Source organism: Triticum dicoccoides, chromosome 6A (assembly GCF_002162155.2).
Source record: "Triticum dicoccoides isolate Atlit2015 ecotype Zavitan chromosome 6A, WEW_v2.0, whole genome shotgun sequence".
NCBI classification, from domain to species: Eukaryota; Viridiplantae; Streptophyta; class Magnoliopsida; order Poales; family Poaceae; genus Triticum; species Triticum dicoccoides.
In genome coordinates this window covers 573,304,256-573,316,212 of record NC_041390.1, presented here as the reverse complement: position 1 = coordinate 573,316,212, position 11,957 = coordinate 573,304,256, and the positions used below count along the sequence as shown (strand labels likewise).

The following is an 11,957-nucleotide window of genomic DNA, read 5'->3' as shown; positions in this document are numbered from 1 at the left end:
TGGATCTCCATCAACCTCTCCTCTCCCCTTGCTGGATCAAGAAGGAGGAGACGTCTCTCCCAACCGTACGTGTGTTGAACGCGGAGGTGTCGTCCGTTCGACGCTCGGTCATCGGTGATTTGGATCACGACGAGTACGACTCCATCAACCCCGTTCTCTTGAACGCTTCCGCTCGCGATCTACAAGGGTATGTAGATGCACTCATCTTCCCCTCGTTGCTAGATGACTCCATAGATTGATCTTGGTGATGCGTAGAAAAATTTTAAATTTCTGCTACGTTCCCCAACAACACTACACTAGTCTACGGTCGGCCACAACGGATCCCTTTGTCTTCCCCATGTCCGGCAGACCGCTCACTGGACTACCGAGAGCCCCTGAGGTATAGTCTTACCTAGTATCTTTCGTATTTCCGGCTGCGTCACTCATCGGAGTGGCAAAAGAGGGTGATTCAGCCAAAGGGGAAGGGGCGCCTCCGCTTTAGTGGAGCCCAGGCGGGGGTTGACGATGGTCTATGCTGAAGAACCGGGCAAGTCACCAGGTGTGCAAGCCGGCAACGCGCCGGCGGTGGCCTTCATGGGATCCAAGCTCTACTTTCCCCCAATGTTGGCGGCGGACGCGGACGCGCTGGCCACCGACTCATCGACCACCGTGCAGCCGACTTCTTTCTCTGCCCAACGACTCGTCGATCACCGCCAGGCTAGCCACCTAGTCCAAGGGAGGAGGGCGTCTCTTCGCCGACCAGCTTCTTCAATGACGCCCGCAAGTTGTTCGGCAGTTTGCCCCAAGGTACAAATGGACTCCGCCGACGAGTTCTTTTTCCACAATTTTCTCAGCGACTCCGATGATTCCTTATTCGAGGATGAGGATATGGCGGCTGCTGTGTTGGTCCATGACCACCTTAATAGGTAGCGACCGTTGTTTCGGGGTTCGATCCTGGGCACACTCCAGCGATGAATTGCAATCAAGAGAGCAACCATTTCCTTCTTTGGAAGGACTACTTTGACACAACCAACCCATTGTTCAAATGTCGCCAATTCCGGCGGCGTTTCCGTATGGCTAGACATGTTTCCAACCGTAATCGAGAAGGGGTGATTGGATACAATAAGTATTTCGAGTGCAAGGAGGGTGCCCTTGGAAAGATTGGCTTCTCATCTTATCGAAGATGCACTGCAGCTATCCGGATGATTGCATACAGAGTGTCCGGTGATTTGTTTGAGTATATATGGGTTCATGTTGGTAACCGGTAGATGTATTTTTTTAAAATGTATTTGAGACAATTTAATTTTTATTCAGCTTGTAAACTATGATATATTTGTTTGAGTTGTGGAACTATGCTACTTTTGTTTGCTTGTAAAACTATGCAAAAATTTATGTATATTTGTTAAAAAACGATGTCAAGCCGGTCACACAGGCAAATATGGGCCGGCTGTTTGGGTGTCACGAACGGCCAACCCAAACAGACTAAAAACGATCAAGCCCACGGTCTGTCTGAGCGGCGCGTTGGAGTTGCTCTTAGGATGCAACATTTGCGGATTTGGTTGCTTGCCGGCCGGCGAGCCACCGCCATTCTCTCCGCTACCGAACCGTTACATGGTTACCTCTTCCTTTTCAAAATGAAGAAAAACCGGAGCTCTCGGCAACCTCGCGCAAAGCCGTCGTCTATCACCGACCCATGGGACCAGAGGACCGCCGAGCCCCACCGGCCATGGAGCCAAACGGCAAAGCAACCGAGTGGCGGTCTCTCTGCCACCTTTCCCTCCTCCCATGGTTTTGGCACAGATTCCCAGCGCTGCCAAAAGCAAACAAGCTCCCCTGATCCTCCCGCCATTGCTCACGAGCACCGACGCGCCAGCCCCGCCGCTCCCACTGACAAGCAGCCCACGCCTCCATCGATTTGCTCTGCTTTCCTCGGCTGCGCAGCTTACACATGCATGCTGCCACTACTACGCTTCTCTCTCGCAGAGTCACGAGCCGCACAGTTCACCTCAGTCGTCAGTGAGCTCCACGGCCCGAGGAAGGAAGCAAGCGGCATCTCTCGGGAACGAACGACGATGGGGCTGTCCGCCATCTTCGCCGCGGCCGTGATGGTCGCGATCGTCGTGGTGGCGTCGGAGGCGAAGACGACGATCGAGCCGTGCTCGGGGTCGGACTCCTGCCCGGCGCTGCTGGGCTACACGCTCTACGCCGACATGAAGGTCTCCGAGGTGGCCGCGCTCTTCGCCACCGACCCGGCCGCGCTCCTCGCCGCCAACGCGCTCGACTTCGCCGCCCCGGGCGCCGCGCACCGCATCCTGCCCATGAGCTTCTTCCTCCGCGTGCCCACGCGCTGCGCCTGCGCCGACGGCGTCCGCAAGTCCGTCGCCGTCCGCTACGCCGCGCGCCCCGCCGACACGCTCGCCACCGTCGCCGACGTCGTCTTCGCGGGGCTCGCCTCCGCCGACCAGATCCGCGGCGCCAACGGCCTCGCCGACGCCGACGCCGACGCGCCGCTCGATGCGGGCCAGCGGCTCGTCGTGCCGCTCCCCTGCGTCTGCTTCAACTCCACCGACAGCAACCTCCCCGCCGTGTACCTCTCCTACGTGGTGCAGGTCGGGGACACCGTGCCCGCCGTCGCGGCCGCCTACGAGACCACCGTCACGGACGTCATGAACGTCAACGCCATGGGCAGCCCCGTCGCCGCGCCGGGCGACATCCTCGCCATCCCATTGCCAGGTAAGTACTACGCGTGATCAAACTGCTGCTCTTTTCATGCACATGCCACACACATTTTACAAGGATGATTTAGTTGATTCATTTACTAGGAGTGTCAGTGATCTCGGTTTACTAGATGAGATCGTCATGCTGCATTGCTTTGAAATGGAATGTAGTATGAAATGGCCTCAGTTTTCTAACTATGAGAGTCATGTGCCCACCGAAGTTCTGTTAATGATGGCACTGTTGGACACGTACAGTAGAGCAGAGTTTTTATTTATTTGGCACTTTCAGTTAACTATCACTGCTTGGGAAAGGCCGAAATGCATGCATTCAGGTCAGGAGTTAATACTTTTGTATACTATTACTACCTCCGTCTCAAATTACTTGTCTTTGTCTAGATACGGATGCACTCCCTCTGATCCACAAGTAATATGGATCAGAGCGAGTATCCAACACTAAAATGCGTAATTCGGGACGGAGGGAGTATGACATTGTGGTCCATTGCATAAGTTTTCTCAAATGTACATAGCAGGTGATTGATACGGACCTTCGAGCCGCGTATAAGATATTCACTAGCACATTGTTCAGTATATGATGAATTGCTGATCTATCCCCTTTCAATCATGTTTGAGGTTCAAAAGTGTGTATCCATGGGATAACATAAGCAACCTATTACGCAGTGTACTCAATTCTTCAAGTTGCATCTCTGTTTTTGTATGCTCTGCTTTTACCGATTACTGATTCTGCGACTCCACAGCTGAACAGACCTTTGTTTGCTCTTTTCTGAACATCAGCATTTGCTTAATCTTTTTTCTGATGATGGTCATCCTTTATCTTTATGTCCAGCATGTGCATCATCATTTCCAAAGACTGCTTCAGACCATGGACTGCTGGTGGCAAATGGAACCTATGCACTTACCGCAGGCAACTGTGTGCAGTGCAGCTGTGGGCCGGGCAATCTCAAGTAAAATTCAGCTTACAACTTGTCAGTTCACAAAGCCATTACTGACGAAATATATTATGGATCATTGCTGTAACCCCTGTCTTTCCTTCTGTGCCAGTTTATACTGCACACCGGCTTCATTGTCAGGATCATGCCCGAGCACGCAGTGCAGTAACAGCAATGTGCTGCTCGGCAACGCGAGCACCCACGCCACAAATGCAGGCTGCAATGTCTCTTCATGCAGCTATGGAGGTTTTGTCAATGGGACTATTACAACACTGTAAGCAATGTGTTTCAGAACGCTTTTCAGTTTATTGCTGTTTTCTGCAATCAAGATTGGTGTATCTTACCTTTTAATTCGCAGGCTGGACACTGGTCTTCAACCGACATGCCCAGGTAACTCCTGTTGCTGTAATCCTCTGTCTTCAGATTCAGACCCAAGGCTGTGACAGCATTCCATTCCTCCATTGTAGACTCTGCACAAACTATGTGATAGACTACGCGCAAACTATAAGCATTAGAAAAAAAGGTTTCAATTCGAAAATGCTTGCATTTTAGAGGAAAAAGCCTGGCAATTTCCGTTCTGAACCCGAACGCTCCATGCAACTGACACTGCCCTTTCAAAGCATCCACTGCAGTGTGCAAACTGTATCCCCAGAATCTATCTGTAGATACGAAAGACTCCACAATTTGTGTGGCAATGTCCAAACTGTATCATTAGTACACACAAAAAGGAGCAAATGTTGCAACTAAATTCACACAACTTCTGTTGCACATTGCACCGCGGTTACATGCAATTGCACTTCTGAAGTGACCAACATATCTTTTTTCTGGATGAATATAGTAAAGCTTTAACCATGAACAAAGTTTACACAGTTCTAAACAGCACACCTGAAAACTCACGAGATCTTCAAACTGAAACACCGGAAACAACACACTTTGTTCTATGTTCCATGCTCTTAAATTTTACTAGCTCATCCGATCATCACAGCCAGTTTTTATCTTCGCATATCTCCTTTTTCTGACAGTTCATACGGTGCAGGACCGCACCAAGTTCCTCTGCTCACAGACCCACCGACGACGGTGAACCGCGACTACTCGACCTCTCTTGCCCCGCTATCCGCGCCCGTGCCCGCAGAAGCGGGCGGCGTCATGGCGGGGCCCCCGCCGAAGTCGTCGGAGCACGGAGGGTCCTTCACGCTCCCCAAGGTTTCTCCGACGCATGGCCCCGCCGGAAGCGTCTCAAAGGCACCACCGCCTCCGATGAGCAAACCGCAGCGAATCCTATCCGGGTTCATCTTGTGCCTTCTTCTCCAGCACTTCCATGTGTGAATCGCACCACTTCAAGAAATTCTTTTGAGCTGTATTTTCTGTAACTGTAAACAACTGGTAGTAGTAGCAGCGGTAGTAGTAGTAACATCATTTTGTGAGGTAAGTGGACAGTATGATGATGGCCATGTTTTTCGTATGCAGCTCCTTGTTCTTTCGAGGGGCATCATCACGTTCACGTGTGACTTTATCTCATTGAGACGAGATCTCCCAGTTGTTGTTGTGTGTAAGCAGCATCTAGTAGGATATGTTTTGCGGACGACCACCGGATAATGATCATGTTTTTGGCAAGGATACGAGAGAGCTTTATTGTTTGAGTTTTGCTAAGTCTCAGTCGACTGAAACTTCGTTATGTCTCAGTCGATGCTACATTTCTTTGATTTTGCATGGAGATTCGTAAAAAGAAAACTCTTTTTAGTTTTCTTCTTTTTCTTCTTATATACCAGTATGTCACTTGATTAAGACTTGGTTAAATCTCAGTCGACTCGACTGAGACCTAGTCGCACTCTTTGTTGTTTTGATTGATTAACCAGCACCTAAGAGGAGGTACATGCATGCACTCGGGCCATCAAGAGGCGCAGACACATGAAGATCACATTTGCTTCATCGGAAAAGATAAATTCTCAGTGTATGCACTGATTGCGCCAGTGCAAAGCAGTTCTAGAGGAGTCATGCATGTGCTGTTTGCTTTCTTGATCTCTCTCTCTCTCTCTTTTGATTTTCTTATTCTCCTTCTCTTTGACGCTTTGACTTCATCTTTGGGACCAGCCAAATCCCCCACCCCCACTGTCTAGCGGATCGAGCTTCTGACGCTTTAACATGGAGCTTTCAGCTGAGCACATTTTCATCATGGAACCGTAGTACCAAAATGTACACTTGCTCGGTGTTTGGCCTGGAGACGGGCATCGGATTGCACAGAAAAAGCAATGGCATTTCACTTGTGCCGGCCGGCCTGATGATACGGTGGTGAGGTGGTCCTCCTAGCTACCGCTACGCTCCTACTATTCCCGGCGGATTCGTTCGTCGGTTGGGATGTGCAGCGTATCGTGCCGCTTTCCCCGGCTTGATGTGGCCATGCAAATGTGCAGATCACAACGTGACACACCGCCCACCATGGCTGTTGACTCTGGCCAGAACTAGTGAACGCCCCTTCAGAACCGATCGAATTGATCCTTGTGACGAAATTTCCTGCTGAGATCGATCGATCGATGAACGGTCGACGCATGCATGCAATGCATGGTGGTTACAGATCGGAATATAAATCAGCGACACGCAAGGTATATCCAACGGTGCAGGGCGGGCTTTCTGCGGAGAGAATAATGCCGCTTACTGCTGTAGGATGTCTCGCCGCTTATGCTAAAGGGCGTGATAAGCACGCTCTGGGTTAGAAGATGGGGGTGATTTGGCTTATCGCCTTGAGATGCCGATGCCGATGCCGCCTCCACACGGACGTACGTGGTCGCTATCCACATCTGGTAATGGTTGCCATCCATCCCTCACTCCACAAGCTGGTCAACAGTTGTCCACCCCTTTTTTCATCTTTGTATTTTTCTTGCGTAACCCTTTTTTCATCTTTGTATAATATTCCTAACGCTACAAACCTAGGTAAGCAGTACGTGCAATTTTGCTATGAACAAATTCAGACATGCCCACACGAGCTAGTGCCTAGTGGTGTATTGGTTACGCCAAGTGCGATCAACTCCCCGAGTGAGAAAACAACTCACGATCCCTGTCCCGTCGATGGCCTGTTACGTGCCCAACCCGACTGCACTACACTCCACTCCACTCCGCCACCGTGCTTGTGCGCTTGACCTGACCGGCACCGCACCGCACGTACGTGTCCTCGGGCGACTGGCCGGCGCCGGACGGACCCCTAGGGTTTCGTGCTGCGCCGCCGTGCTTCATCCATGTTCTTTGCCGGCTACAAGTGTAGACTATAGAATACAACAACTCTAGCTAGTGCTGGCAAATGCGCGCTTCCGCTGCCGAGACCGCGACGAGCCGTCCAATGGCGACTCGTTACACCGGCGAGGGCTCCGAAATTCCGATCTCCACTATGATCATAAACAAGTATAGCGGCCCATTTCGCGCGGTCACGTATGCCGTTGCTTTTCCCCTGCTTCGTGCACCCGCATTGCTTCGTTTCCCGTAAACGGGTTTCCCTTTTCACCGTCTATAAAAATCGTATGCTTTCTTATCGTTTGAGTCCTCGGCATCTCAAGAAAAGGAAAATCGGCGTTGTGCTTCCTTCGCCTATGCATTTTAGGTTATGTTATGTTATGAGCGTCGGAATATATTGGCACCACAGTAAAAATGGGAGTGGTTTTCCTTTTCACCATCTATAAAAAAGCGTGTGCTTTCTTATCGTTTTGAGTCCTCGGCATCTCCCAAAAGAAAAACCAGAGTTATATTTCCTTCACCTATGCATTTGATGTTACGTTATTGTTTTTCTTCCCAGTGGAGCGTCGCTATCTCCTTGGTCCTTGATACTTTGATAGGGATCGTCCAGTGGCCATTACCTATCTCTTATAGTAGTTTTTCTAAAGTAATAAAACACCCTGGTTAAAGCGATGAGGCGAGCCGGGGTTAAAAGACTGGAGACAGCGGCGGGACGTTCAGTGAACCAGCTACGCACTCATCCTTTATAAATAAAAGAACAAACAACTCCGCACTCAGTTTGTTTACTTAATCCTGACAGTATTAATTAAGGAGCTCAACTACGAGCGTACGTACACAAACGTACGGACTGAAACGTCCTGCTTTCGTCCCTGCGCGTGCGTCTGCAACTGGGCTGGTCGCATGGCACATACGGCGTCTTGTAGTACCTAGAACAATGCGGCGATCACTTAAACAATACTTCCTTTGTTCGGAATTACTTATCTCAAAAATCGATGTACCTAAAACTAAAATACGTCTAGATACATCCATTTTGCGACAGTTAATTTCAAACGAAAAGAGTAGTTACGTTGATTAAGAAACACTTAAAACAATTGTTACAGGCACCGGTGACTTTCAAAGAAAAATGATGAACCGGCCGGCTCCTGGTTCCTTGGGTCTTGGTCTACCAAATTAGTTTTTTTAGAGAAGGAGGATGACCCCGGCCTTTGTATCTGGGAGATGCATGCGGCTATTTTATTGATTATTCTTGAGAATCTTATAAAGTAGAACAACAACATACTCGAATCCGTCATCTTGACAACATCTGCCACTATTATTATCCAAATGATGAAGGGCTACCGAATTAGTTAACTCACACTTAATTACTTTTATTACTTGACAATCGGAAGTTTAATTATTTCTGAGCCCGATTGAGGCCTATCACGTCACTTTGTACTGCTTATTTTAGTACCAGATAAATTGCACTTAATTATGCTGTGTTTATAACATCGCCTGACATGTCAAGCAACATAATAATGGTGTTCTCCACGTACTCGTAGTATCTAACTGCATAAACAGACCAGGTCCAGTACATAATTTGCTGGACCAGGTTCAATGCTCTTCAGAGATTGCTCCTTTAACATTTCGAAAATCATGCTTTCATTTACGTACGGAGGGGTGAACTGTGCAGATCCGTCCTTGACCAAATCAATCAATATAGATCAATCGGCGCCGCTAAGCAATAACAAGGCCGACTCGATCCGTACGTTCCAGGCGCACGTCTCCCCTCAAATAAAAAAGGATATAACCAGGACTCAGGACATGTACAATAGTGCTATCTTAAGAATGTCACGTAGGATAAATGATGAGGTAGAGGAGGGAGAACTCGTAAGAAAAGGTTTGTCTTCTTTTATTTAAGATAAGACAAGAGATGATCTCTTAGCATAATTTGTCTCATCATATTTTAAGAAATTGCTAGTTATTGAAGATAAGGCTAAGATATAACCCATTGTAGACAAACTCTTTTGTCATCTCTAAATTACATGTAAGACTTAAGATAAGACTGTCTTATCAACCACTGTACATGCCCTCAGTCGACTAACGTCAGCATGGTGCGTATTGGCCTGCCCTGATCGATTGATTTTCCTCTTCGTTCATGTGGGCGTACGACGCTTTTCTTTAGTGGGCTGATTTTCCTTTGCTTTGTCTTCCCAAAGCTTGTCTCGTGCTGGGCTGTCTTTTTTTCCGTATCTTTTTTTCTTAGTGTGTTGGGCTGTCTTGTCTCCTACTTGGTTGCTTACTTTTTTTGTATTTTTTTCACGAATACGCACTGTGGCGTATCATTCCATTGATAGAAGAGAGAGAGAGAGAGAGTACATTGTTGATAACCCTGATAGCCGTACACTAGGAGACGACATTAGGGCGACCGGTGAGCCAGAGAGAGGGGGTTGCTCAGCCCCAGGGTACAGAGATCAGGTTACTGGGATGATCCTATCTAATCCTCGGGCGCCGGCTCTAGCCTAGCGTCGAGCCTCGTCCTTGATCGTGGCAAGGAGTTCGCCATTGGAAGGTTGCATGCCATCAAAGACGATGTTGTTCCGGTGCTTCCAGATGGCCCAGGCTATTATGGTGACCAAAGAAGCGAAGCCCTTGCGGAAGTAGGATGGAGCGGCCAGTGTGCAAGTGGACCACCATTCAAAGAGCTCAGCCTGGCCATCCGGTGGTGCAATCGGTAGTCTACACCACGAGAGAGCCTCGTGCCAGGTGATACGCGCAAGCACACGGCCGGTGAGGATTTGGTGCAGGGTTTCATCGTCCTGGTCGCAGAATAGGCAAGCGGCAGGGTGCGGCAGCCCGCGGCGAGCCAGGCGATCGGCAGTCCAACATCGGTTTTGAGAAGCTAGCCATAGGAAAAACTTGACGTTGAGCGGTGCCCAGCTACGCCAGATCAGCTTCCAGAAGGGTGCGGTAATCGATCCAACGAACAGGGCGGTGTAGCAGGTGCTGGCAGTGTAAACTCCCGTCAGAGACCAACGCCAAGAGAGTGCGTCCGGAGCGGATGAGAGGGAAACCAACCGCAGGCGGCGCCAAAGGTCGACGTACTCGAGGATTGCCAGTGGGTCAAGGGCGCCGGTGATGTCTGAGATCCAACCCTGGTTGCGCAGCCCGTCGCTGACGAGGCGCGTGCGCTTCCTTCTACGCGGAACCATGGCCACGAGGGTGGGGGCGATTTCGGCAATAGATTGGCCGTGGAGCCAGTGATCCGTCCAGAACCTGCAAGTATTGCCATCGCCAAGCGTCCAGACCATAGAAGCTCTGAAGATTTGCTGAACCTCGCGATCATACGGCAGGCGCAGGTGGCGCCATGGGCGCGTCGGGTCCATGGCCTGTAGCCAGAGCCATCTAGTGCGCAGCGCGATGCCGGCGCGATGCAGGTCGTGCATGCCGAGACCGCCCAGCTCAACAGGATGGCAGACCTTGGCCCAGCTGACGAGGCAACAGCCAGCGCGTGCGTCTTTGCATCCTTGCCAGAGGAAGTTGCGAATGGTGCGGGTGACTCGCCGCAAGATGGGTTTGGAGACAGCCATGGCCATAAGGATGTGGGTCGGCATTGCGGTGAGGACATGCCTCACGAGCGCGAGCCGTTCGCCTCAGTTGAGCAGCGCGGCCTTCCACGTTGCGAGCTTGAGGAGGAGCTTGTCGAGGAGGGGCATCAAGTCAGAAGAGGAGGCCTTGCGCACGGACAGTTGCAAGCCAAGGTATTTGATCGGGAAGTGCTTGATGGGGCAGGCCAAGGTGGAAGCAATGTCGGGCAACACCTCAGGAGGGCACCTGATAGGCGTAGACGAGCATTTGGGAAAACTAGTCCAAAGGCCAGAGGCATTTGCCAAAGGTGTCCAAGAGCTTGCGGATGGTGCGCAACTCGGCCGGGTCCGGGTGGCAAAAGAGCACAACGTCATCGGCAAAAAGGGAGATGCTAGAGGCCGCATGTCTGTTGGTGAGCCGTTGAAGGACGCCCTTGGAGACGGCATGCTGGAGCAGGCTGTTAAGGGTGTCGATGACGATGGCGAATAGCATGGGGGAAACAGGGTCGCCCTGGCACAAGCCTTGCTCATGCTGGATTGGAGGCCCCGGGTTGCCGTTGATAAGCACATGGGTGGACGCAGTAGAGAGCAGCATGCAGATCCAAGCACACCAGCTCCTCCCAAAACCCAGGTGTGAGAGCGTCCCGAGGAGGAAAGGCCAGGAGACCGTGTCAAAAGCACGAGCAATGTCAAGCTTGAGGAGGATCCGAGGTGCTTTGAGATTGTGCAGCAACCGCGCCGTTTGCTGGACCAGCAAGAAGTTGTCGTGGACGCCGCGGCCGGCGATGAAAGCGCTCTGGTTTGTAGACACGAGGCTCGCCATCCTCGGAGCAAGGCGCAGGGACAGGACCTTGGCGAAAATCTTCGCAACTAGGTGGATGAGACTAATGGGGCGATAGTCAGACAAGCTGGAAGCATCGGCCTTCTTGGGGAGAAGGGTGATCAGAGCCTGGTTCAACTTCTGAAAGCCACAACCATTCATCAAGAAGATCTTGTCAAAAACGGCACAAATGTCTCCCACGATAGTGCCCCAGCATGCCCGAAGGAACTCAGCGGTGAACCCATCCGGTCCAGGTGCTTTGCCGAGCGGGAGCGATTTCACAGCAGCCCAAATCTCGTCCTCGGTGAACGGCCGATTGAGCTCAGCAAGGTCGAAGTGATGGGGTCCAGGGCCCCAAGGTTGAGGCTGAAATCGCGTGCGGCAGCTCGGCCGATGATGGAAGTGAAATGGTCGAAGGCTGCCCGAGCCATGGCCTCGTCATCGAACACGATCGCGTCTCCCACACGCGGGCAGGAGATGGCATTCTTCTTGCTGCGATGCGCCGCATGGATTTTGAAGAACGCTATGCTGGTATCGCCAGCTTTGAGCCAGCAGAAGCGAGCCCGCTCGTGGGCGATCGAGCGTTCAAGGGAGGAGAGCCCGAGGTAGGCGCTTTTGAGCTCGCGCCTCAGCCAAGCCTCATGTGGAGCAAGCGGGCGGGAGTCCTGGGCGGTGTCAAACCGAAGAATGAGCTCACGAGAAAGCATGA

General features: G+C 51.1%; 1 protein-coding gene across 1 annotated transcript; it reads left to right on the top strand.

Moving 5' to 3' along the window:
* The first annotated feature begins 1,842 nt into the window (after positions 1–1,842).
* On the top strand, positions 1,843–5,280 carry LOC119318062 (lysM domain-containing GPI-anchored protein LYP6-like). The gene is made up of 5 exons (XM_037592567.1): positions 1,843–2,712; positions 3,541–3,658; positions 3,756–3,917; positions 4,002–4,033; positions 4,680–5,280. The coding sequence occupies exons 1-5, from the start codon at positions 1,932–1,934 to the stop codon at positions 4,967–4,969; spliced, it is 1,383 nt and encodes a 460-aa protein (XP_037448464.1). The 5' UTR covers positions 1,843–1,931; the 3' UTR covers positions 4,970–5,280.
* The last annotated feature ends 6,677 nt before the right edge of the window (positions 5,281–11,957 follow it).

Coding starts and splice junctions, on each gene's coding strand:
- LOC119318062 (XM_037592567.1), top strand. CDS start 1,932: ATGCTGCCACTACTACGCTTCTCTCTCGCAGAGTCACGAGCCGCACAG. Junction 2,713..3,540: donor CCTCGCCATCCCATTGCCAG/GTAAGTACTACG, acceptor CTTTATGTCCAG/CATGTGCATCATCATTTCCA. Junction 4,034..4,679: donor TCTTCAACCGACATGCCCAG/GTAACTCCTGTT, acceptor CATACGGTGCAG/GACCGCACCAAGTTCCTCTG.